Here is a 26,391-nt window from a genome sequence, read left to right on the forward strand (position 1 = left end):
TGGTTGTTTCTGGGAATTGAATTCTAGACGATATGTTTCCCATTACATTTCTTTATTTTCCCATTTTTCTATACAGCACATGTATTACGTTTGACAAGGGGAAGGGGGAGAATAGTTTTTCCTCCTTCTTTTTAATCTGTTTTTAACCCAATAGCATTAGTAAAATCCACACTGTTTAGTAGACAAATTCTAGAGAAATGATGAGCTTACCAAACTAGCATTGAAATTGTTGTCTCTGAGACTTTCATCTACATGATTCATTTACTAACCTTTACCTATACCTGGATTTATTTTTGTGTTGTTTTGTTTCGTTTATTAAGTAGCCTCCATGTCAACATGGGACTCGAACTCACAACTCCGAAATCAAGAGCTGCACGCTCTACTAACTGAGCCAGCCAGGCACCCCTATCTGTTTCTTTTTAATTTTTTTTAATGTTTATTTTTGAGAGAGAAGCAGAGTGTGAGTGGGGGAGGGGCAGAGGGAGACAGAGACACAGAATCCGAAGCAGGCTCCAGGCTCTGAGCTGTCAGCACAGAGCCCAATGCGGGGCTTGAGCCCACGAACTGCAAGACCATGACCTGAGCCGAAGTTGGCCACTTAACCCACTGAGCCACCCGGGGGGCCCCATTTGTTTGTTTGTTTTAATGGATGAACATATACTAAGAGAAGGGTTAAGGTTTATAGTATTTACCTTGAAGTAAAGACTCAATAAACATGCCTTTGTTTTTATCATGTTTCACACATTTAATAAAATAAGTTAAATTAGCAACTCAATGTATTCCAAATGTGCCAACTAAAAGTAAATATAATATTCTTCTTCCTTGTTTCCAGGTGCTTAGCAAACTTTGCCAATAGTCTTCCATTGCCTCGGATTAATTTATAGAGGGGAATTAATACCAATAATTAGAATTACAGACTAACATACATTTTTTTTTTACACATCTTAAACTGTGAAACAAGCTCGGGCTCTTGTTTTTTCAGGCATCAGGAGAAGGAAGTTTCTTGTCACTGGAAAAATGTATTCATCTTATCCTAGAGCAAAGAAAATAGTGAACAAATAAGCAAGTTTTTACTCTGGGGAAATGCTCTCAGTCCCAACCCCCCCCCCCCTTTTTTTTTTTTAATTTTTTTAACGTTTATTTATTTTGGAGACAGAGAGAGACAGAGCATGAACGGGGGAGGGTCATAGAGAGAGGGGGAGACACAGAATCCGAAACAGGCTCCAGGCTCTGAGCTGTCAGCACAGAGCCCGACACGGGGCTTGAACTCACGGACCGCGAGATCACGACTGAGCCGAAGTCAGCCGCTTAACCGACTGAGCCACCCAGGCGCCCCAGTCCCAACCCCCTTTTAATCTAAATTTGATTTCATGTTCCCAACAGCACTTCATTTGGTAGAGCAGAGTGTAAAAGCCACACCCGTGCGATCCAGGTAATTAAAGAACCCGCCGCTCAGTCTTCTGGACCCTCAATTCTCAGAGTACAGTGTCCCGACCAGCATCGTTGGTATCACCTGGGAGCTGGTTAGAAAGGCAGAATCTCAGAGCCCACCCCAGACCTACTGTATCGGAGTCTGAGTTTTAGTAAGACACCCATGTCATTTGTAGGCACATTAAAGCTTCAGAAGTGCTGGGCTGGACAACTTTAGCTGCTGTTGTTATATGCCACACGACAAGAAAGAAACGATACAAAGACATGAATAAAACTTGTCGGTCTGAGGAAGGTAGCGGATGCTTCACAGTATCAAACAGAAACGTGTTTTAGAAGTACAATTAGATGATCGTGATTCTAAATTTAAATTTTAAGGCGCGTGTATTAAATGTTGGAAGAGTCACAACTACAATGACCATGTTGTGCATGAGGAAGAGAAAAAGAAGCACGAGTGAATAGGAAAAAGGTGGCGGTGAGGACCCGCTAAGTTATCTCACTGAAGTATATTCTATGGGAGAAGGTCCTGGAAATATTGTAATCCGTGGAAAACCTGTCACTGAAAGCATCAGTTCGAAGCTGTTACACAATACATGCAACTTTGCATGACGAACACACTAAAATCAATAGGTCCCCTTGCTTTTCCCTCTATTTTGCATTCTATTTAATTTAGCAGGCTCAAGTAGGGAAAACCATATACTTTTGTGGAGGGAGAGACACATATGAGTTAGCAGCAAGATGATTCTGAACATAGAGTAGGCATCCAACATGTACTTCCTGGTTCGTCATTCACTGGTCATTCTCATGACAAAAGGTGACTGAGGACCTACTTTGCCAGGCACCCTGCTAAGTACGTGGTCGTTAGTGGAAGAGACGTGGTTTGTGCTTTCATGGAGTTTCTGATACGTATGCCTTACTGCTGATCAGTTTTTAAAAACTATCTGTGGATTTTGTTCATCTATGATATTTCTGTGCCTCGCGTCTACCTTTTTCATTGATAATGAGAAGAGTCTAATTCCTTGTTACCAAACTGGTCCGCATAGAATGATCAGCTGTGATCTGTATAGCAGATAGTAGGATTTCATATGGCAAAACGCAGCTGATAACTTACAGAGATGAACCTAAGATATATAATCTAAGATATATAGATTATAATAATTATAATCTAAGATTATATAGATATAATAACCTAAGATATTATGATCACTGTTAGTGCTTGACCTGGGCTGTCGATAGAGGCCTAGAGGCTGCTAGGAAGGAAGTGTGGATGAGTGAAAATGAGGGGGAGCAATAAGTCTCTCCTAACTTGTACAGATGAAAATAATGCAATCATGGTCAAAATGAAACACATGTGTTTTTAATCTTATGTCCCCAACTGATGAATTGGGTCATCTGTTGGACTTTTATGTCTTCAAGTGAAGGTAATTTGTTCTTCAAACCAGTCTTATAATATGGCATTTAGCAAATCATTCACTTTTTCAAATAAATTGCTTTGTGAGTTTTCTTGGAATGATGAATTTACCCACTATACTTAGAACCTGACAAATTGGGTGGAAAGTTGAAATAAACAGCCCCCAATGGGCAAGAGGCCCAGACATGAGCTGAATCAACATTACTTCAGGACACTGCTATCTTTGTGGATTTCGAGTAGAGCCGTCTCCCAGGATCCTAACCCCACATCCCCTCAGCCTGTTGAACCCCACCCACACTGGTTCCACCCTTGGGGTCAGTGACTAGATTCTCTGCCATGATGGCCCAGAGGTTAAGAGCATCATCCCAGAAATCAGACGGACACAGGTTGGTAGTGCTGGCCTCACCACCTCTTAGACACAGGATCTTGAGTAATGTAATGTCGCTGTGCCTCAGTTTTCTCACCTGGAAAATGGAAATTAAAGCTCACATCTTATGTGAACATGTGGATTACATAGCTATATAAAACACTTAACTGTTGTGCCTGGCACATGGCAAATGGTGGCCACTAGTCCTTTCTTATTGAACCCATGTCTCCATACTGGTCCTTTTTTGCTACAATGAATCCCCTTTAGTAACCAGGGTTCTTTCTTTCTTTAACCTTGTGTCTCTGTCTCTTAGTGACTGCATTTTTCTCCCTACTGAATCAGATCCTAGAGACTGCCTCCCAGGAGACCCTCCTCCTTTGTGCCACTTTTTCTGAGCTCTCACCCCACTCTTAGGTTCAACAGACTCCCCAGCTCTTGGGCACAGTTTGACTCAGAGAGGCTCTAATATCTAGTGGTTAAAGGCCCCTGGAGACTGGCTGTCTGGATTCTGATCTCGGAACCTCTACTCACTAGCTGAGTGGCTCTGGGTAAATTATTCACCCTTTCTGTGCCTCAGTTGCCTAACCTATCAAATGAATCGTACCTGTTTCCTGTGGTTGTTGTAAAAATTCAGGAGATTATTATACATAAGGAGTCTGGAATTATAAGTACAACACAGCATTACCCAAGCTTGGCATTTTTACTCACTTATCTCTTTTCATCCTAGGGCAACCTCCCATTTGTAGAGCTACTTTTAGGATTTGTAAACCGAATCTCAGGTCCCTAGAATATCTGGACACTACTTATGCTTCATGCCAAGACCCCTGCTTTCTCCACATCCTGCCACCAATTTCCTGGCAGACGCTGACTATGACAGTGAGGAATGAATAATATTTTGTTTCAACCTTTATGTGTGTCTGTGAGGAACAGTGCACTGGGCCCAGCTTGGTGGCCTTTTACCTCAAATGGGGTGACACTAAGGGAGCCAAGCAAAGTAGTAGTCTGATTCTTCCTTAATTCCCTCCTCTTCCCTCTCCCCATTTCCACTGGTAACTAAAGATCATCCGTCTGGAAAAAGGGACAGCCCAAGATGCCTCCCCAGCGAGGCTGGCTGTGTGCCACAAAGGCCTCCTTAGATAAAAAGGAAAGGGTCAGGAGTACAACTCAGAGGATGAACTTCTATCCTAGCGGTGGGATAATTTGCTTAGCTGAATTGTAACTGTTTGAGTTCCACGCTGAGGTTACACGGCTAAGCTAAAGGCGACCTGAGAGAAGCAAACCAAAAGAAGATTGAATTCTGATTGAGAACTTGAAATAAAGCATGCACCGCTGGTCTGTGAACTAATTGGCGCCCTCAGGGGCTTCAGCAGAAGTCAGGAGTGTCCGGATCTTACTTCCCAGCCCTCCGTGCCTCGAATAGTACTTGGCTTGTGGCAGCATACTGTTTCTGCTCCGCAGTCCTGGCTTCAAGACTCCCACAGGGAGATTCCTTCTAATGCTCCAAATCCCTTCCAGGGCCACTGTCAATATTTTCAAAAGCAAGATGACAATTATTAGCTTCTTTTTAGCGCAAAATGTTTTACAAGTATTTATGTGGTCATCATTTTTCCAGTCATTTGGGTGGAGCATTATTTTGTGTGATTAATCAAACCACCCAAGGTCTTTAGTATTTGATCTTTTATTCCAGTTTGTTCATTCAGTTATCCCCCAGGCAACTAAACCTCTATAGTGCTATTAATTAGATAATTTAACTGGCCCTAAAGAAATAGATGAAAAGTCAATATAGAAACATACATAACAAAACACAAAGGATCAGTAATAAATTAGTTAATACATAGACTTCATGCAGCCAACCCTATCTGATTCGGATTTATTTCCTAGAAGTGCAAACATTTCCAAAGATAATATAATTAAAAGCTACCATATCATCAACTACATTCAACAATCTTCTAATACATTGCACTCGATGCTATTTAATCTCCCCTTGAAGGAAACAACCAGCTCGCAGCAAAAACACCGTAGCAAAATATTCAGAACGTGACGACTACACATTGATACGAAGCAGACGGCAGTTTAAAAAATTTTTTTTCAACGTTTTTTATTTATTTTTGGGACAGAGAGAGACAGAGCATGAACGGGGGAGGGGCAGAGAGAGAGGGAGACACAGAATCGGAAACAGGCTCCAGGCTCCGAGCCATCAGCCCAGAGCCTGACGCGGGGCTCGAACTCACGGACCGCGAGATCGTGACCTGGCTGAAGTCGGACGCTTAACTGACTGCGCCACCCAGGCGCCCTGCAGACGGCAGTTTTAAATTTTTTTTTTTTTTTTTCAACGTTTTTTATTTATTTTTGGGACAGAGAGAGACAGAGCATGAACGGGGGAGGGGCAGAGAGAGAGGGAGACACAGAATCGGAAACAGGCTCCAGGCTCCGAGCCATCAACCCAGAGCCTGACGCGGGGCTCGAACTCACGGACCGCGAGATCGTGACCTGGTTGAAGTCGGACGCTTAACCGACTGCGCCACCCAGGCGCCCCCAGACGGCAGTTTTAAATCCTGACATCCTTCGGTAAGTATTGTTTTAGTTCCTTGATTTGCACTGGATCGTCCTCCATATCCTAAAAGCATTTGTTTGGCTCTCGAGAGTCAATCAACAAGCTTTTGGTAAAAATCTACCGTGCAGAAAACTGTGACCCAAGTCAAGTAAGGTTATTCAGGTTAGTGCCATGTGTTGCGTTTACCATTTCTGAAGCTGCAAATCTTAGAGCCAAGTATTCTCCACAGGTCCACGGCGGCCCACTGGTCTCCACGCTAACATTTGATTCCTCCCTAAAGGATTCTGTGCCATGTGGTGATCAGGGGCACGGTGTTTGTGTTCAGGGGGGGATCTGGGTTTCAGCCTTTGCTTCACCACCTAGCAGTTGTATGACTTTGGGCAAGTCATTTAACCCACGATGTCTCAGTTTCCCCAGCTTTGAAATAGGGATGACACTTAGCTTGAAGAATTATCATAGGATTTGGATGAAATAAAGTGCTTTGCATTCAATAAATGGTAGCTATTAGTTTTACAGGGACAATAATCTTCCTATCCAAGCAGGGACTCAGATTCAATTTCCACAGGCACAATCCATGAGCTGACTCACCAAGCGGGTTGTCAGCGCTTGCCTCTCCCTCCCCACTCCTGAATGGAGTCGCGGAAGCCGGCAAGGTTAGTTTTCCCCCCTCCCTCAAAGACCTTCGGTGAAGATTCCACAGTCTCCTTCTGTCAAGACCTTACAAAGTTTGAGCTGTTCCTTATACCTAACCTAAATCTTTCTGCACTGTTCCACCCAGTTTCCTCCTCTTCTATCCTGTCTAGAGACAGAAAAGAGCTGCTCTCTAGCCTCTGGGTAATATGCTCTCAGATTTAGGAGCTCACAGGTATTTATTAGATACCCCGTGTGTACAACACCTGGTAAGACACCAAGGAAATAGGGGCACCCTGGTGGCTCAGTTGGTTAGCCACCAGGCTAACCTGACTGGCTCAACTCATGATCTCACAGTTCGTGGATTCGAGCCCTGTGTCGGGCTCTGTGCTGACAGCTCAGAGCCTGGAGCCTGCTTCGGATTCTGTGTCTCCCTCTCTCTCTGCCCCTCCCCCACTCACCCTCTGTCTGTCTCTCTTTCAAAAATAAACAAACATCAAAAAAAAAAATTTTTTTTTTTTTTTTAAAGAAACCAAGGGAATAGATTTCGTTTTGTTCCACATTGTGGGAAGTTCTGGCCAATGAAAAACCATTTGAAATCAGGAGGCAGAATGTAGAAATTTAATGTAGAAAAACCACATTAAATTTGATAGAAAAATCATACTAATCTAATACTAAGCTTTCAAATGCAATCACAGGAATATCTGGAGGTTTACAACTTGCTGGGGAATACACCTCAAATGTAAATGCAGATGTTCAGTAATGTGTGACAAAAAAATCAAAGCAAAATATAGTTATGTGTAAGTATTTATTGTACTCAGGAAAAGAGGCTGCTGGGAAAAAAAACAGCACTGCTTTGACTTGACTTGATGTTTGGATGAAGAAGTTACAGATGGTGATATGTTCAACTGGAGAAAAGGAAGCCAAGAGGGGCACCTGGGTGGCTCAGTCGCTTAAGCTTCCGACTTCGGCTCAGGTCACGATCTCACAGTTTGTGGGTTCGAGCCCCGCATCAGGCTCCACGCTGACAGCTCGGAGCCTGGAGCCTGCTTCAGATTCTGGGTCTCCCTCTCTCTCTGCCCCTCCCTGGCTTGTGCTCTGTCTCTTTCTCTCAAAAATGAATAAGCATTTTAAAAAAAAAAAATTTTTTTTAAAGCCTAGAAAGAAGCACAAGTGCCTTTTGAAGCAGCTTCTTGAAAGAGAAATCCAACTCCCTCAGTTCTGGGCATGTGCATTCCGAGAGCAGGAAGAAAAGACAAAGAGGGGAGGAGGGCCAGGGAGACCACAGGGCTGGCACACAACCTAGAAAGGAAAGGGCAGCTGAGAGGAAGCAATTCAGTCCCTTCTGGAAGCTCAGAATCTTCAGGAGCGTCTTCTTCCCTCCTCCCTTCTCCGCCCCCAACCCCTTCTACTCAGAGACCTTTCTAGGTGTGTGTTTGTCCTGACTGTGAAGGTTACTAAACCATGACTTTATGCTAGAAATTTTAGCCAGGAGGACCTGGCCTGGTCTTTCAGGGAAGATAAGTTTGAGTAGAACACTGGAGCTTGAAAAGCGAGTTTAGAGCCATATCATATGGGCTTCCTTTGTGTAAATATCGTCAAGAGATTTGACCACAGGAAGGAAAATTTAAGCAATTTAAATTCATCTTTGGTGACTCCTAGGCTCTGTAATTACCTTAACGTGCCTTTGGTGTCTAGTAAATTCCTTTACATTGTAGGTACACAAAATATTTTCGTTGAATGAATCAATGAATAACAAACATATCCACGCTTGCCGAGCGATGTTTTACATTGTCTAAATTGGTACTAAATGTAATAAATAAGCAAAGCTGAAAATTCAGTTTTTATGCATTCTGGGACATATAGACACAAGTCAATGGATTTGGCAGGACACTTGGGAAAGTCATTGCAAAAGGTAATGTTGTGTGACAGAAAACTAGTAAGTGTTATTAATCGGATTTTTCATGATTACTATAACCTCTGCAGGTTGTAGCCAGGAAAATATAAAAGCCCTTGCAACTTGAAAACATTAAATTAAAACATTAATTTATTTCCACAAAGTCCTCTGCAGAAGTTCTTAGAAATGTAGAAATAGTTTTAAGATAAATGGTAAAATGATAAATGATAATACCTGTTTCACAAGCTTACCTCTTCATTTTAAAAAGTTGTAAGGAGGGGGGAAATCTTCAGGGAGTCACTAAGAATATGTGCATGATGATATAGGCTAATTCTTACCTATCCAGAACGTTCCATAAGTTGGAACTTTCCCATGAGTTCCATTCTCTTTTTTTTAATTTTTTTTTTTACAGTTTATTTATTTGTTTTGAGAAAAAGAGAGAGAGAGAGAGAGAGAGAAGGATAGGCAGAGAAAGACGGAGAGAGAGAATCCCAAGCAGGCTCCATGCTGTCAGTGCAGAGCCCAATGTGGGGCTCGATCCCACAGACCATGAGATCATGACCTGAGCCAATAATCAAGAGTTGGACACTTCACTGGCTGAGCCACCCAGGTGCCCTCCCCCACCCCCCAAACTCCATTCTCATCTGACAGAAGATTTGAGCAGAAAATGGCATTTGCTTGTCAGGATGATGAGACTGTTTTTGAGTAGAGGCCAGACCCTGTCCTTTCTGGCAGGAATGTGTAAATCCTCTGAAGACTGTTCTACCTCAAGTTTGAACTTGAGGCAGAACTTGGAAAAGATTGTGACAGCTTTTCTTTTACTGAAGAGAATACTATCTGCTACCAATACAATTTCAATAATAATAACCTCAGAAAACATAACCTTATGTTTAATATTTAAAAAATTTTTTAAACATTTATTCATTTTTTTGAGTGACAGAGAAAGACAGTGCGAGCAAGGGAGGGGCAGAAAGAGAGGGAGACACAGAATCTGAAGCAGGCTCCAAGCTCTGAGCTGTCAGCACAGAGCCCGACGCGGGGCTCAAACTCAAGGACCGTGAGATCATGACCTGAGCCGAAGTCGGACGCTTAACTGACTTGAGCCACCAGGTGCCCCAATAATCTTATGGTTTTTTTTGTTTTTGGTTTTTTTTTTTTTTTTTTACATTTTTTATTTATTTTTGGGACAGAGAGAGACAGAGCATGAACGGGGGAGGGGCAGAGAGAGAGGGAGACACAGAATCGGAAACAGGCTCCAGGCTCCGAGCCATCAGCCCAGAGCCCGACGCGGGGCTCGAACTCACGGACCGCGAGATCGTGACCTGGCTGAAGTCGGACGCTTAACCGACTGCGCCACCCAGGCGCCCCAATAATCTTATGTTTTAAAACAGACATTATAAGCCAATGGCTGAGAGCAAGGACATCAGCTTCTGAAAAGCCTTTCGTGCTGTGTGACAAAGGGTAAGTCACTGTACCTCCCTAAGCCTCAGCTTCCAGATCTGCAAAATGGGAATAATAAGAGTGCAGGGTCATTGCAAGGGTTGAAAGATATAATTTATAAAAACCGCAAAAATATAATAGTAATACTATTAGTTACTAATAATACTTATTATGATTACCACCACCATCATATATACGTAGACACCCTGGACCCACACCTACCCCTTACCCCAGCCTCCAATGCTTCTCACTGAGCCCACCTATCTCTGTACAAGGAGCCAGGAAAGAATCAAAATCCCCGAGAAGAGAGGGCTATGCAGCCTGGAAGCCCATGTTTCCTGTGGTCACTGATGTCCTTCCCCAGATCCAAGTAAGGGGTAACAACCACCTGGGATATCTCGCCCATGTCAATGTCGTCACAACTCTTTTTGTTGTTTGTTTTATTTTTGAGAGAGAGACAGAGTATGAGACGGGGAGGGGCAGAGAGAGAGGGAGACACAGAATCCGAAGCAGGCTCCAGGCTCTGAGCTGTCAGCACAGAGGCGGACGCAGGGCCCCAACCCCTGAACTTCGAGTTCCTGACCTCAGCAGAAGTCAGGCTCTTAAACGACTACACCACCCAGGCCCCCCGTCGTCACAACTCTTAGTAACTGCTGCCACAACACGACCACATGAACAACTAGGTAGCTCATTTCGCTGAAGGCTCCAGAAGACAAACCTGAATCTCCTACTGCCACCCAAACAAAAGTATTCCAAAATAAGGGCAATGTTTACTCTGTTACACGTCCACAAAACCTAATTAATGCATCTTAGACTTCTTATTTACTTCCTTCAACCCAAGAAAAAGAAAATTTTGATCTTACACCGATTTCACTCAACCAGAGGAAAAGAGAAAAAGCACAGAAATAAGTGAAGTCCACTGCTTCTGGGCACTTCCATAATTGTCATCATTAGTTCGGTCACAAACAAAACATGCTATGATTTAAGTTGCCTGACTTCAGGCCAACCCCCCTCTTGATAAATGGCCTAAGCTGTTTGGTAATTTCACCCTTTGCTACGTGACCTGGCGTTTTGGTGCTTTATCGACGGTTGAGAGAAACTCCAGCCTGGATGCTTACTGAAATCTCGCTTCCCTCAATCCGATTGTGGTGAGAGGATGTGGAATGCAAACAAACCCAATTAATGCAACCCTTGCTACACAAATATGCTTGCATGCATGCATATATACCTTGGGGTCCCTGGAATTTAGATTTAGATATTTAGAATTCAGATATTTTTAGATTTTCTTTAATGTCTATTTTTTTTTTTTTGAGAGAGAGGGAGAGAGAGATAGAGAGACAAAGTGAGAGCAGGGGAGGGGCAGATAGAGGGAGACACAGAATCCAAAGCAGGCTCCAGGCTCCAAGCTGTCAGCACAGAGCCCAAAGGGGGGCTCAAACTCACGAACCGCGAGATCATGACCTGAGCCGAAGTTGGAGGCTTAACCGACTGAGACACCCAGGCGCCTCCTAGACTTGGGTATGTCTAAGAAATAGTATAGATTGTTTATCTATAGTCATAAATTCAAATATATATAATACATGTATATATTATATATATATATATATATATATATATCTGTATATATGTAGATGTATGTATACATATATGTAGATATATACATATATATATCTGTATATATATGTATATATATAATGTATCTACTAGTTAGACGTTTTATTTAAAGCAGGCCAGAGGCAAGAAATAATTGGCTCTCCTACTCTTATTTTGTTCTACTTTTGTTGGAGGCATGGATGCCAGAGAAACACATTTTTTTCCCATTTCCACCATGAAAGGAGAAAGTCTGCAGTGGACGTGTGAACATAGCTTGTGAAATGCCCCACTTGACTGGGGAACTTCGCACGCAAGGGGGAACAGAGTGGGCAGGCCAGCTAGGGTGGCATAACCCAACTCCAGCCACTGCTGCCAGGTGTGAACGTCAACTTGGTCGTCACATCTCTCTTTCTCCTCCCGTCTCCCTCTTCACCCAACATAATCTAAACATCTAGATTTGTATGTAAAAAGTCCTGATTTTTGAAATGTTGACAGCTGGTTCATAAATTCAAAAATTACAACGCAGAACAAATAAATATGTCTATCTGCTTGCAAGATGAACCTGTCAGACAGAGGAGTCAACAGTTAGGGATCCTGACCCAGACTAAGACGCCCCCGACAGCCTCACTAGATGTGGGACGTGGTGATCTGGAGTGGGTATGGAGGGTGGCTCTCTGGTTTTGGACTTGGACATTAGGCCACGTCATGCATTGGGACAGGTGATATGTAGGAAGGAAGAAGCCGAGGAGAAGCAGGAGTTTTGTTTGGGACGTGCTGATGTTGGACATGGGACATCCACTAAGAGAAACTTAGCCTGGAGACACAGATTTCAGACACAGGCACATCACAATGAGGTAGTGGTAGAAAGAGTGGGAATAGTGGTGATGATCCAGGGAAAGCCAATGGAACAAGATTTAGAAAACTGTGGGTAACACCCTGATAAACACTAATATTTGATGATGAGGATGTGTGGGAGAGAGTTCTTAAAGGGGGATGAAAAGAAACATGCAGAGAAGTGAGAGAATAAGGACATTTTAGTATCAAGGAGTGTGAGGAAGAAACGAGGTTTAAGGAGAGAACTCATCTATGAGTTGACATATCAACTATGTCTCGTGTTGCAGAAATCTCAAGCCAGTCACGGGCAGAACAGTACCCATGGAACTTAGTCATAACATGGAAACACTATAGTGCATAAAAGCCAATGGGATTTGGGGGTCAAACCTGAGTTTGGAATCTGGTTTTGCCACTTAATGCATCACCTTGGACAGCAAAAACCTCTCAAAATCTCAGTTTTCTCATCCATAAAATGGGGATCATAATACCTACATCACATGGCTTTTATGAGGATTTGTAGTAAGCAAAATAAAGCCCCCATCCTCATATAGCTTATGTGGGAGAGGTCGTCAGTAAAGAAGTATGCAAATAAATACTTAATTACAGGTAGTAATTTTTTCTTTTAAAGAGCAGAAAGAAGAAAGTGGTATAGAACATTAGAGAGTAATTGGAGGAGTGGGTAGTCTCTATTTTAACCTGGTAGAGATGTTACCTCCAAGAAGGTGACATTTGAGCTGAAACTTGAAGGAAAAGGGAGAAAGACATTTGATGGTCTGGGCGAAGTGTAAAGGTTCTGAGGTGGGAAAGGGTTTGGCATGTTCCAGAACATCAGGAAAATCTGTGTGGCTACGGTGGGGTGGGGAACCATAAGGGTTGACTTCAGAAAGTTGAGCAGACCACACAAGGGGACTGGGATTTCGTCTAAGAGTAATAAGGAGCCATCGGAGAGTTCTGAGTATGGAGGTGAGGTGCGACGAGTTATGTTGTGAGAGCTCCCTCTGGGTTCTGTGTAGAGAACAGAATGGGGGGGGGGTGGGGACAGCAGTAGAAGCTGTAATAGGGTGCTACTACTGGGCTTGGAAGACATGAAAGGGGCTTGGACGAGGTTGCAGTTGGGGAGATTTAGGATGTATTTCCAAAGTAGACTTAACAGGATTAGCTAAGGGACTGGACAGGAAGTTTGAAGATTTGACTTTTAGATATTGGGCCTAAGCAATGGAGTGGATGGTGATGTCATTTCCTGAGATGGGGAAGAGCTGTTGAAGGGTGGTGTAGAATAAGAGTCCTGTTCTGGACACGTTAAGTTTGAGAGGCCTAACGGACACCCAGGTGGGAAGTTAAGTTAAGCTTTGGGGATCTGAGGGGAAAAGCAGAGGCCAGAGATACAAGTTGGGGAGTCATGAGCGCAGCGGGGCTGGATGTGATCGCTCAAGAAATGAAGGTAGGGCCTGTGACTGAGCTCTCCAAAGTTTAGAGGTGAGGAGGAGGGACAGCCAGCAAAGGTGACAAAGAGTAGCACCAGCAAAACCAGGAGACTGGAATGGTGACCCGGAGGCTAAGTGGACAAAGTCTTTTCAAAGGGAAGGAGTCAACAATTCCGTCAGGTGCTACAGAGAAGTTGAGTGTGATGAGTTTGGGGGCTGTAGTTGACTTTCAAGATCATCGGATTTGACCTTCAAGAGGAAGGTCACTCACCATCTGGAGACGAACGGTTTCCTTGGATTCACAGAAACAGAAGCCTATTTGCAATGGGTGAAGGAGTAAACAGTAAGTGCAGCAGTGGAAGCAACGGGTCTAGTGTGCTTACCGTTAACATGTAGGAATAGCTGCTATGGAAGCCGCACTAGCCCCTAAAAATTTTATGCAGAGTTCTGCGTGTATGGGACAAGCTGTGCTCTCCAGAAAGAGAAGTGATCGCTTTCATCGTGTATTCAAAGGAGTCTGTCACTGTCACTGGAAACCCCGCAGTAGGAGGCTCAATGGCTGGCCCAGAGCGACAACACTCAGACTAAGCACCCTCCCTGTGCCAGTTCCCTGTTGTGGCCAAGGACACAGAGCTGCCAGCCTTGTTCATTTTTTTTTTTTTTTTTTTTTAAGAACAGAAAAAGAAAAAAAAAAATCAGTAGTTCCTGTTTTCCATAAGCAAAGCCCCTTTAAAACTTAACCTTCCATCGCTTTCTCGGGCTTTTGGCTAAGATCAAATGCAGCGTGTGTTCTGGTCAGTTAAAATACCTGGTAAGTCCTCTACCTGAGGACAGTACGTTAAGTGGATTTGGGGAGCAGGGAGATGGAATAGGAGCTCTCTCCGTCCACACATCGAGCTGGTATCGCAGTATCTCCAGGAATGGTGAACCCAAAATAAATAAATAAACGAAGATAAAAATAAAAATATATAAAACTTTAATCTTCCAGAGTCTGTTCTCGGTCTAGACTAAAAGACCCCCCTCTGTGCGACCTCTGGTGGCTGTTTCAAAAAATGCAGCCCAAGCATTTCTATTTTATAGGAAGGATATTTGCAAAGATGGCTTAGAAAAATGAATTTTTTATAAATCATATCATATTTCCTAATCACTTATATTGTCAAAAAAATCAATTGTAACCAATAACAATAATACAATATCTAGCTAGTATATACATTATAGATTTATAAGCGCGTATATGAAATAACCCCAAAATAAAACAGTGTAAGACTTAAAAATTTTGTTAACCACTAGGGAAATTGTACATATGGGCAGAGTTTCAGAGAAGCAGTTTAGTAGAAGCATTCTACATCCAGACTTTATATTTTCCTTCCAGACACAGTATCAGTAAAACTGGCCATTTTTGCTGGTCTCTCCTTTCGTAAGAATGGGCAATAGAGGAGGCCTAAAATCTGTTTGTATGACTGGTTCTGTGATGGAAAGTGGGAAAAAAAATTGGAGAGTCTGAAAAAATGCACTTCTGGGCCTGCAGCATCAGCTCTTGGGAATCCTTAGAGAATTTGGGCCCCGCTGGGGATTCAACAATCCTCCTCAGAAAATGTCAAGTTCTCTGAGTATAGGAGTCACATCTTACAGTTCTTTTTCTTTCCTCTAGGAATGCTGGCACCCAAGAGATTTGCAATAAAAACCTGATTGTTTGAAAAGCATGAAATGTGCACCCAGTAGTCACTGAGAAGGAATCACGAAAACGAGGGGGCTCCAGTGGTTCCAAAATAACATCTGTGAGGGATTCTGGGCTTCTAGAGCTTATCTTTTCCCAAACCATCAATGAGAACTATCAATACCCAGACCATATAACCCGTAAACTATGTGTATATACAATAAAATTCTTGGATGGTTTTTTTTAATGTTTATTTATCCTTGAGAGAGAGAGAGAGCATGCACATGAGTGGGGGGGGGGGGGGCAGGGGGAGGGAGACACAGAATCTGAAGCAGGCTCCAGGCTCCCAGCTGTCAGCACAGAGCCCTACACGGGGCTTGAACTCAGGAACCGCAGGATCACGACCCTAGCCAAAGTCAGACACTCAACCAACTGAGTCACCAGGCACCCCGATTGTTTGACCTGTTTAAATGACTTCGATTCTTCTGGGTCAGCAATTTTGCAAATTGGTCCCTGCGCCATCAGCCTCAACATCAACCGTGAGCTCGGTAGAAATGCAAATTGCGCCCATTCCCCACCCACCCCCCAACTACTGAGCCAGTTACTGTAGGAATGAGTCCCAGCATTCTGCTTTTAACATGCTCTCCCAGGTAATTCTGATGAAATCTAAACTCTGGGAACCACTGTTATTGGTCATACCTATATTGATAAAGATTGAAGATGTTATTTTGCTTTTCTTGGCAAAAATCCTACTTCTCATTAAATTAAATAACTCCACCAAAAATGTGGGGCAGCAATGTAGATCCTGACGCCCAGCTCATTTTTTTCCCTAAATATAAGCTTATTTGCACAGAGGTGAACTAATTATAAAATTAGCTCAAGAATTTCCCAAGGATCCGTTTTTCTTCTGATAGTCATGGTTTTGTAATCGATAAAATAATCACTCTCCCATCAAATAGGTAATTTCAGTTTCATTTCAGAACTACACTTCGTTTGTCACTGAGATTACCTGCAGGTGCATTTTTAATGTGGCATTCATCTCTTTTAATATAAAGTTCTTCTTCCAGTACTTCCTTAATTCGCTTATGTGGTTCTGAATACAAGAATTTCTTCCCTATAAAGACATGAATCAAATCAGTTACTTATCATAAATTACGCCCAACTTTCTGGCCATTATACCTACTGAATAACTATTTTCTAAAAGGACACATCCTTCCATACAGAGAGCAGATGATTTCCCCCTGAGGCTCTATTTTGGAAAAATCCCTTTCATTGTAATTTTTGGTTCCTTTGGGACTTTTTGCTGTCACATAATTCCTGAACTTTTGTGGTGAGTTTCAGATACCTCTTTCAGTTATTATGAATAAATAGATGGAGTTTCCTTCGTTAGCTTCAAGATAACTCATTTATTCAATAAATCCTTTTTTTTTTTTTAGTTTATTTATTTTTTGAGAGAGAGAGAGCAGGGGAGAGGCAGAGAGAGAGAAAAGGAGAGAGAGCATCCTAAGCAGACTCCACACTGTCAGCACTGAGCCCGATGCAGGACTCAAACTCATGAACCGTGAGATCATGATCTGAGCCGAAATCAAGAGTCAGACACTTAACCAACTGAGCCACCGAGAAGCCCCTATTCAATAAACCCTTAGTAAAGACCTACTCTGTGCCAGGCATTTGGCTAGGGGCAGAGGACCTAGCAATGAATAAGACAGATGTGTGCATGAAGTTTATAATCCAGATACACGACACAGAATAGCCCCAGCATTATTTAATCATTACTTTTACAGATCAACCTGAATTGTAGTAATGAACCACACATGGACATATGACTTTTTCCTGGCCTCTAAGCCTGGCCCTGTAGGATATCACTGCTATTGTGGAGGACTAGGTTATTTGTTCTAAGCACTTTAGCAATATTTCTTCTGCTCACCCCCCCGCCCCGAGCTCTGTGCTGACACTGTCTTCCCCGGTCTCTCCTGTCAGCCCCACTCTCTTGGTCTCTGAGCTTCATCATGGCCCTTCTGCCCATTCCCACATCAAAGCCTTTGTACATTCTATTTTCGGCCTGAACTGCCTTTCTCCTAATAATATAATATTATTTGAGTAGCTTCTACTCAAATTTCAAGTGCAGGCTTAAATGTCAGTTCTTTGGGGAAACTTTCCCTGACTCTACAATCTTGAAATGTCCCTGGTTACTTTTTCTCATAATACTCTCTTTTCTTTTATTTCATTTATTACAATTTGTATATGGCTTCATTTGCTTTATTTACCATTATTTACGTAACTACTAGTTGAATATATGCCTTCCTTACCAGACCATACATACTGTAGGGCAGGAATGTTGTCTGTTCAGTCCATCCGAGTCCTAGAACACAATCTGGCACAATAATAGACCAAATATGTGTTCAAGCAGAACTCAGCATTGTTAAATTAGATAGAGTTCAAAGACTATTCTTGTGCATGAATCCCAATGCAGCCTTGTCAATGTAAGGGAACAAGTAGTTCTAGTCTTAATACCCAAAAGCTCAATCCAAGGAATCATGGAAAACCTAAACAACCAAATACTTTAGCTATTTTAAGATGTGACTTTAACTCACAATGGTATGTGCCTCATCTTTTCCAGACTAACCGATACACTGGTGAATAGATTTGACTTGTGTACAGACTGGTCCAAATGGGGTAATAGACCAGTTGCCTCTGGCTATGTGGGTCATTCCTGGTCATGAAAACTCAAACATGCCCTCAAACATGAACAAAGTAAAATTAGACACTTTCTGGGTCTCACGTTTGTTTCCCAAAAGTTAGGAGTCCTATGAAGGGGAGGTGGCAGTTAGCATTACTCAATCTTAACTTTGGTTTAAATGTTTTTGGCTAAATTAGGAGCTGAAGGAAGGAAAGGGTATAGGAACCATGGCTAAGAAGGAAGAAAATCCTGTAACCGGTCAGTAGTACAGAAGAGATCACCTGCTCTAAGTTCAAGTCTCTTGACGAATTTCAGCTGTGCTGCTACAAGAATTTCTGGAGGAAATCACCAAAGGTTTTGAGGAACTGTTAAAAATTATAGTGGTAAGGAGCTTAGTCTAGGCAAATATTCCCTGCTCCAAGAAGGAAGGAGGAAAGGAAGAAAGGAAGGAGGGAAGGAAGGAAGGAAGGAAAAGAGAGAAGGAAGGAAAAAAGGAAACAATTCTACAAACTCTGACATAGCAACTGGATGTTGATCTTCAACATTTTGCGTGGGTTAGTCAACAGATGGCTTGTGAGTCACAGACAATGAAGAACGGTGATCACCAAGTTTTAAGGACCTACTTAAAACCATGTTATCCCAGACTAAATGGCTTTCTTTTGTTAAGAGCTAATTAACAATTGCTATAATTTATTGAATGCTACCATACAGATGTTGTTAGCATCTTACATATATCATCTCTCGTTCTCAAAATCACTCTATGGGCAGGGATAATTATTCCTAATTTGATCGTTGAGAAAGCAACTCTCAGAAATCACAAAACTAGTCATAAAAATTAAAAGCCAAGCCTACCTGATTCCCAAACCCCAGTTACTACACCAGCTAGATTAGGGGGATGTTGCAGCCATAATGTATCCGCATTTCAACAAAGGCATTTGATAAAGTGTATTTGTAGGAGGCAGAGCACTCATGGCAAAGATCAGGGTCTTCTAGAGGCTCTACTCGGAACTCTTGGAACCACCTCCTAATTTGGGTATAGGAATTGCCCATAAATTCACCAAATGTGAGAATGGCACAGACTTGCTGAATGGCAAACTCAGGACTCAACGGGCTGCTTGCATACCAGGAACGAAATGCTAAATTTCACAAAATGGTATTGATGGAGATAAATACACTAACTTGTTTTTAGGACGAGACAATTAACTGCATAAATATAAGGTAGGAAAAGTGTCCAAATGTTTTCAGTTGGACGAAAGAGGAAAGAGAAACTAAGGATGTCATAGACTGCATTTGTTATGTATATTAATAATACAATGTGCCTGCCAAAACAGCTAATGTGATCCTGGATCCGTTTAATAGAAGCATAAGGTTCAGCTCAAGGGAGGTTATCGTCCACCACACTAGCCTAATCTGATCACATCTGGAATACTGGATTCAGTGATTTAATAAACTGGAGAATGTTGGAAGAGGTTAGCCAGCACGGTGAGAGGGCTCCAAAGAATTTCAAAGATGACACTGAAGTCTATAAAAGATTTGGTGGCTGCTCAAATATCCACCTTCATACAATTTAAGGGTGTTTCATTGGAAAAGGACCTCATTTCATCTCTGTCTATTTCAGATCAGATCTGTGATGAGGGAGTAGAAACTACAGAGAGACTGAAGACCTTTCCAAGAAACATTTGAAAATTGAATGGGTACTTCATGTGGGTGTGAATAGCCTGGCTCTACTTAGGCTGAGGCCTTCAGAGAAGATTCTCCGGAAGGCTGAAGCAAGAACTCCACATGCCCCACCCCCGACTTTGTGAGTTCCTGAAAGTTTGGACACATGCCTTAATTCGGTACTCACTTCTCTGCAGCTTGCCCAATGCCTGGCATGCAGTAAGGAAAATTCCCAGATGGAATTTCAGTCAGAATAAGGATGTACTTAAATATACTGTATACTTAAACATACTAGATTTCATTGCTGTAAGTAAGACCCCTCCATGCTGTTGATAATAATCCAAGGAATGTGGGGCTGATGCTGAGGGAAGAGGCCCTTTCATTAGGAGACACAGGTTCTGCGGGTCCTTAATGAGGTGTCCTGGGAGCAGAGTGTGTGGCCCCCTGAGACAGAGGAGCTGAGCCCACCCCTCCCTCCTGGGGTCTGCCTGGGCACCGAAGGAACTGCTAGAGCCTGAGGCCGGTCCCTAGAGAGGCAATCAAGGAGGCAATGCAGAAGGGCTAGAAACTGCTGGTGTTCCTCTTTTGGCCTATGATATTCACCATCATCATTCCTCAGCACTCACTGAAAACCTGTAGAGCACAAGTGGGCTGTGAAACATCTGCAAATTCACGGAACAACATGGATGAGTGCTGAGGTCTGGAGCAGACTCAGGTTTCAGCCAGGTTGGTGGTGACTGGACCAGAGCTGCCTTTACTCACTCGAATATTGTTTGTGTGTTCGGCAGGGCAAAGGAGGAAACCGTGTGTTGAAATGTGGCCCATAATTGTGAGATTCTAAAAGCCTCAGGTAGTAACAATTGATGAACTGAGAGTCCAACAGATGTGAGTTTAAGTGTTTTAAGTATTTCTCCGGCATTGACTGAACGACTGTAGGAAAGTCACTTCATTTCCTCTAATCTAGACCTCAGTTTCCTGGTCTGTAAAATGAAGGAATTGGCAAAAATGATCTACGTATTTCTGTGTGTGTGTGTGTGTGTGTGTGTATAATTTATATATATACAGATTATAAATGTCTATACATTTTATTATATAGAAATTAATATGTATTATTTAGATATAAATAATAATTCATATACAATATATAATATATAATTGTACATAACATATAGAATTATGTAGCAATATATTAATATATAATACGTATTTTATATATAAATATATTTATATTATTTACATATACTTAGTATATAAAATAATTTGCATTATTTATATATATTTATTATATATAAATATATAAATATATTCTTATATATTTATTATATACAATTTTAAATTCATATTATATATTACAGATTTTTATAATTATAATTTTATAATTTTATTTTCTATGCAGATTTTATATTTATAATTTTATAATTTATACACACACACACACACACACACACTTTTTTTTTTTCAATACCTTCCAGGCCAATGCCACTACCTATAGGTTGGAGGCTACTTGGGCTTCAGGGAGCCTTTTGTGAAACAGGCTTTGGGGAAAGGGACCTGATCCTCTCGACCACAGTGCCATGAGCTCCCCTGCCTTTGCCGAAACGGCAGCTCTGCCCCCTCCCTCCAAAACCCTCCTGGCCCCAGCCAGTCTCACTGCGGTTTCCCCCCATTCCCCATTTCACGCGTTCTGCACGCCACACGTCCCTCCGCGCCGGGTGCGCGACTGGAGGGGAACTCACACTGTTTGCAAGACTCCTGGGGTCCGCCGCCGCCGGGCTCCCCTCGCGCCCCGCACCCCAGTCCCGCCGGCGGCCGAGGCTGCTCCCCGTCGCGGCCCGGCTCCGGCGCCGCCACCGAGGTCACCGCCACCGCTTCCTCCCGCCTCATGCCGCGGGGATCTTCGCCGGCTGCCCCCGGCCTTCTCCGCTCCTCCGCGCGCTACCTAGGGAACGCCGGGCGTCTCCGGTTGCCATAGTGACTGCGGATCTTCGCGGCTGCAGAAGTTCTCAGGGTGCTTCTCCACGGCCCTTGGTGTCCCGCGCGCCCAGGGCGGCCCTGAAGTTAGGGAGCATCGATTACCTACCCACCAAAACAAAGGACTTTCCATTAGGCTTTCGTTTGTTTCTCACTCCCACTTCGCAGGAGTAGCTTTACTATTCCCAGGTAGGGAAACTGAGATTCAGGAAAGCTAAGGAAATTGTCCGAGGTCACAGGCCCAAAGAATAGATCACCCCCTGGAGCAGGTAGGAGTAGGAGCAGGTACTAGACAGGTGAGTTCAGGGTAAGGTCGCTAGTTTCACGTGCGTTGAGCTCATCCTGTCTCGCTCCCTGCTACACGCGTGATCAAATAAATGCATGTGGAGGATCCCAAACTTTTGGATTCTAAGTTGTTTTTAAACAACTCTTGTAGTTTTCAAGCACTTTTGTATTCACAATCTATTTCAATCTATACATAGTAACTATTTTTACAGATGAGACTATCAAATTCAGAGAAATTTGATTTGAGTAGCAAACGGGAAAACCTAGAGCTTTATTCGGGGCATGAGGTTGCTTTTGTTTTGCTTTTGCAGTCATTGAAAAATAAAATTACGATGTGGTGTTACTTTTATGAGGAGTAAATGTGCATTATTTTACAGAGTCAAATAGTTCTACAAACTTATAACCAAATGCAGGGGACCCCACCTGCCTCCATTTCATCCCCAAAGCAACCACTTTCACGTCTCTTGGCTGACACTTTAGTATTTACAACCACGTAACCAAGTGTTTATTTTGATGCTTTTAGGTTTTTCAGTTTTAGGTATCATATGCTGATCTCCTACTTTGAAAGAATAAGGCTTTATCTTTCCTTCCTTTTCCTCACCTCCCATATATTCACTGCCCCCTCAAACCCCTAGTAAAGATAAATCAAAATTTTGGCCAGAGCATTTGTATTACCATGACTAAGTTAACTCTAGTCACAGCTGAGCTATATAATAATACTATGGTGACTTTTCCCTTCTGAATAGCGTTTTAACTTCCTGGAGTTGGTAACTGCCCTTGTTTTTAATTTTCTTGCTTTTTAATGTCCTGATCACTGATGGATTCCTAAACTCTCTCTCTCTTAATATGTTCCAACTCATGAGCAATTTTGTCAATTTTATCTTTTTTAAAAAGGGTTGGACTGGTTGCTCTCTAGACCTCTAGTTGCACAGCTGCTGCCTAAGGATTTCCCTTTGGCTGTCTCTTGCATTCGATCCCTTGTTTTGTGTATCCCATCTTTTCTCATTCTTGGTTTACTCACTTATTTGGTGAAGTCTGGCCCCAGTAGCATTTTGAGAAATGGTATATGGAAGATAAAATGTCCAAGTCCTATCAGTTTGAAAGTGTCGTTATTTTACTTTCTACTAACGTGGAAGTTTGGCTGGGTAAAGAACTTTCGATTGGAAATCATTTTTCCTCAGAATTTTAAAGTCATTGTCTTCCGGTATCTAATGTTGCCATTAGAGAATCATTCTATTCCTTACCGCTGGTACAGGCCCTGTTTTTTTTGTTTTTTTTTTTGTTTTTTTGTGTGTGTTTTCTTTCTAGAAACTTGGAGTATCTTCTCTTTGTTCTCATTATTCTCAAATTTCATGAGGATACATCTTGATATGGATAAATTTTCCATCCATTTTGCTGGGCACTCAACAGATCGCTTCAATCTAGAAATTCATGTCCTTCATTTTAGGGAATTTTTGTTGAATTATTTTTTGCAATTTCTTTGTTTTCTCTGTTCTTCTGGAAGTCCTATCATTTGTATGTTAGAGCTCCTGATTTGTCATCTACTATTCTGACCTATTTTTTCCTGTCTTGTATGTCTATTTTTACACTATTTTCTAGGACAGTTCCTCAATATTATTTTCTAAATTCTATTTTTCACTTCTGCTGTCATGTTTTTAATTTCTCAGAGCCCTCTGAATGTTTCTTTTTACAAAACATCTTGGCCTTGTATCATGGTACAATATCTTATGTCTCTGAGGATATTAACGATATACTTCAGTTCCCATGTTAGTTTCTTCTTGTATAATTGCTGCTTCCTCCAAGACACCTATTCCTGTTTATTTTGGTTTCTGTCTTAGGAGGTGATCATCCTCAATCTTCAAGTGGTCTTTGACTGTCTTGCCTTATCTAGCAGTGGAAAATATGAATCTGTGCATATAGTGGGACTTACTGACTACGGGCTTTAGTGATAGGTGACTGCCTGGGACGTTCAGTTATGGAGCCCTTGATGTCAGTATTTTAAGTTCTTATCTCTTGAACTGCTCTGACTCTCTGTGGAGTGATTCCTCCAATCTCCCTGCTGGAGGGTGTCTGTCTGGTTTCGGTGCCCCAGGAAGTGAGTGGGAAAAGACAACCGAGGGCTCAACATGCAGTATGAAAATATTCACAGAATTTCCCTGTTTGGTATGGTGGTCCTGCCCTCAATTGTGCTTTGTACCTTCCAGTCCAGAAGGCCTCTCTTTAGCTTCCTCCACAGATTTACCTCCAGTCTTCTGCTCGGGTGGGAATTCATTCATTTAGCTTCTCAGAATTGGGAAATCGGGGGTCTAACTGCTTTATTTTTATTGTGGTGAAATACACATAAAATTTAACCAATTTTAAGCATATAATTCAATGGAATTAAGTATATTCACAATGTTGTACAGCCGATACCACTCTCAAACAGAAACTGTGTCCCAAACAGAAACTCTGTACCCATTAAATGATAATTCCCTATTTCCCCCTCTCCTAGCCCCTGGGAACCTCTAATCTAGTTTCTGTCTCTATGAATTTGTCTTTAGGTACCTCATATAAGTGGAATCATACAATATTTTTCCTTTTGTTTCTGGCTGATTTCACTTAGCATAATGTTTTCAAAGTTCATGTATGTCATAGCATGTATAAGAACTGCATTCTTTTTTAAAGTTGAATAGTATTCCAATGTATGGATATACTACATTTTCTTATTCATCTGTTGATGGACGTTTGGGCTGTTTCCACCTTTGCTGTTTCCAATAATGTTGCAATGAACACTGATACACAAGTTATCTATTTGAGTTCTTGCTTTCAATTCTTTTGAGTACATATCTAACAATGGAATTGCTGGATCATATGGTAATTCCAAGTTTAACTTTTTAAGGAACCATCAAACTTTTTCAAGTGGCTGTACTATTTTACATTCCCAACCGCAACGTACAAGGGTTCCAGTTTCTCTACATCCTGACCAACACTTGTTACTTTCCTTTTTAAAAGAAATAATAATAGTCTGCTGTCCTAATGAGTGCGAAGTGGTTATCTCTTTGTGGTTTTGATTTGCATTTCTCCAATGATTAGTGATGTTGAGCATCTTTTCATGTTCTTATAGCCTATCTGTATATCTTCTTTCTATTTATTTTTTTTTTTTTTGAAAGAGAGGGAGTGTGCAAGGAGGGGAGAGGGGAGTGGGAGAGAGAAAGAGAGAGAGAGAATCTTAAGCAGGCTCCACACTCAGCCTGGAACCCGACGCAGGGCTCAAACCCACGAGCCTGAGATCATGACCTGAGCTGAAATGAAGGCTTGGACGCTCAACCGACTGAGCCACCTAGGCGCCCCTCTATATATCTTCCTTGAAGAGATAGCTATTCAAGTATTTTGCTTGTGGGATTCTTTGTTGTTGTTGAGTTGTAGGAGTTCTTTATATATTTTGAATATTAATATCTTATAGGATATATGATTTGTAAATATTTCCTCCTATTCCATGGGCTGCCTTCTCATTTTGTTGATAGTGTCCTTTGATTTTAAAAAGTTTTAATTTGGGGGCACCTGGGCACCTGGGTGGCTGAAGCGTTAGACTTCAGCTCAGGTCATGATCTCATGGTTCACGGGTTAGAGCCCCACGTTAGGCTCTGTGCTGATAGCTCAGAGCCTGGAGCCTGCTTCGGATTCTGGGTCTCCCTCTCTCTCTGCCCCTCCCCCGATCGCACTCTGTCTTTCTCTCTCTCTTTCTATCTTAAAAATAAATAAGTATTTTAAAAAGTTTTAGGGGCACCTGGGTGGCTCAGTCGGTTAGGCATCCGACTTCAGCTCAGGTCATGATCTCACAGTTTGTGGGTTCGAGGTCCGCATGGGCCTCTGTGCCGACAGCTCAAAGCCTGGAGCCCACTTCACATTCTGTGTCTCCCTCTCTCTCTGCCCCTCCCCTGCTTGTGCTATGCCTCTCTCTGCCTCTCAAAAATGAATAAGTATTTTTTTAAGTTTTAATTTTGATGTAGTCACATTTATCTGTTTTTCCATTTGATGCCTTTGCTTTTGATGTCACATCCGAGAAACCACTGCCAAATTCAATATCGTGAAGACTTTTTCCCCTACATGCTTTCTCCTAAGAGTTTTATAGTTTTAGCTCTTACATTTAAGTCTTTGACCATTTTGAGTTAATTTTTTTTATTAACATTACAGTTAGGAGTCTAACTTTTTTTTTTTACATTTATTTATTTTTGAGAAACAGTGAGACAAAGCATGAGCAGGGGAGGGGCAGAGAGAGAAGGAGACACAGAATCCGAAGCAGGCTCCAGGCTCTGAGCTGTCAGCAGAGCTTGTGGGTTCAAGCCCCACAAACTGTGAGATCATGACCTGAGCTGAAGTTGGACGCTCAACAGACTGAGCCAGCCAGGTGCCCCAAGAGTCTAACTTTATTCTTTTGCATGTGGATATCCAGTTTTCCCAGCACCATTTGCTGAAAAGACTGCTTCTTCCACTACTGAATTGTCTTGACACCCTCTCAAAAGTCCATAAATGTGAGGGTTTATTTCTGGATTCTCAATTCTATTCCATTGATCTATATATC

At 42.2% G+C, this 26,391-nt stretch overlaps 1 protein-coding gene and 1 non-coding gene across 4 annotated transcripts; one reads left to right on the plus strand and one right to left on the minus strand.

Moving 5' to 3' along the window:
- Window positions 1-720: 720 nt before the first annotated feature.
- Window positions 721-21,630, minus strand: C10H11orf97 (chromosome 10 C11orf97 homolog). 3 transcript variants are annotated; one of them, XM_058687441.1, is made up of 4 exons: window positions 21,311-21,630; window positions 16,245-16,349; window positions 4,618-4,726; window positions 721-1,033 (listed from the first exon to the last, which is right to left on the minus strand). In XM_058687441.1, the coding sequence occupies exons 1-4, from the start codon at window positions 21,456-21,458 to the stop codon at window positions 1,024-1,026; spliced, it is 372 nt and encodes a 123-aa protein (XP_058543424.1). In that variant the 5' UTR covers window positions 21,459-21,630; the 3' UTR covers window positions 721-1,023. The 3 variants fall into 3 exon arrangements, with proteins under 3 accessions (XP_058543424.1, XP_058543422.1, XP_058543423.1); XM_058687439.1 differs by having other exon boundaries at window positions 4,534-4,726; window positions 21,311-21,628; XM_058687440.1 differs by having other exon boundaries at window positions 4,601-4,726; window positions 21,311-21,624.
- On the plus strand, window positions 14,325-14,512 carry LOC131488991 (U2 spliceosomal RNA). The gene has a single exon (XR_009250367.1). It is a non-coding gene; the product is annotated as a U2 spliceosomal RNA (small nuclear RNA).
- Window positions 21,631-26,391: the final 4,761 nt, after the last annotated feature.

The sequence above is a fragment of the Neofelis nebulosa genome, chromosome 10, assembly GCF_028018385.1.
Source record: "Neofelis nebulosa isolate mNeoNeb1 chromosome 10, mNeoNeb1.pri, whole genome shotgun sequence".
NCBI lineage: Eukaryota > Metazoa > Chordata > Mammalia > Carnivora > Felidae > Neofelis > Neofelis nebulosa.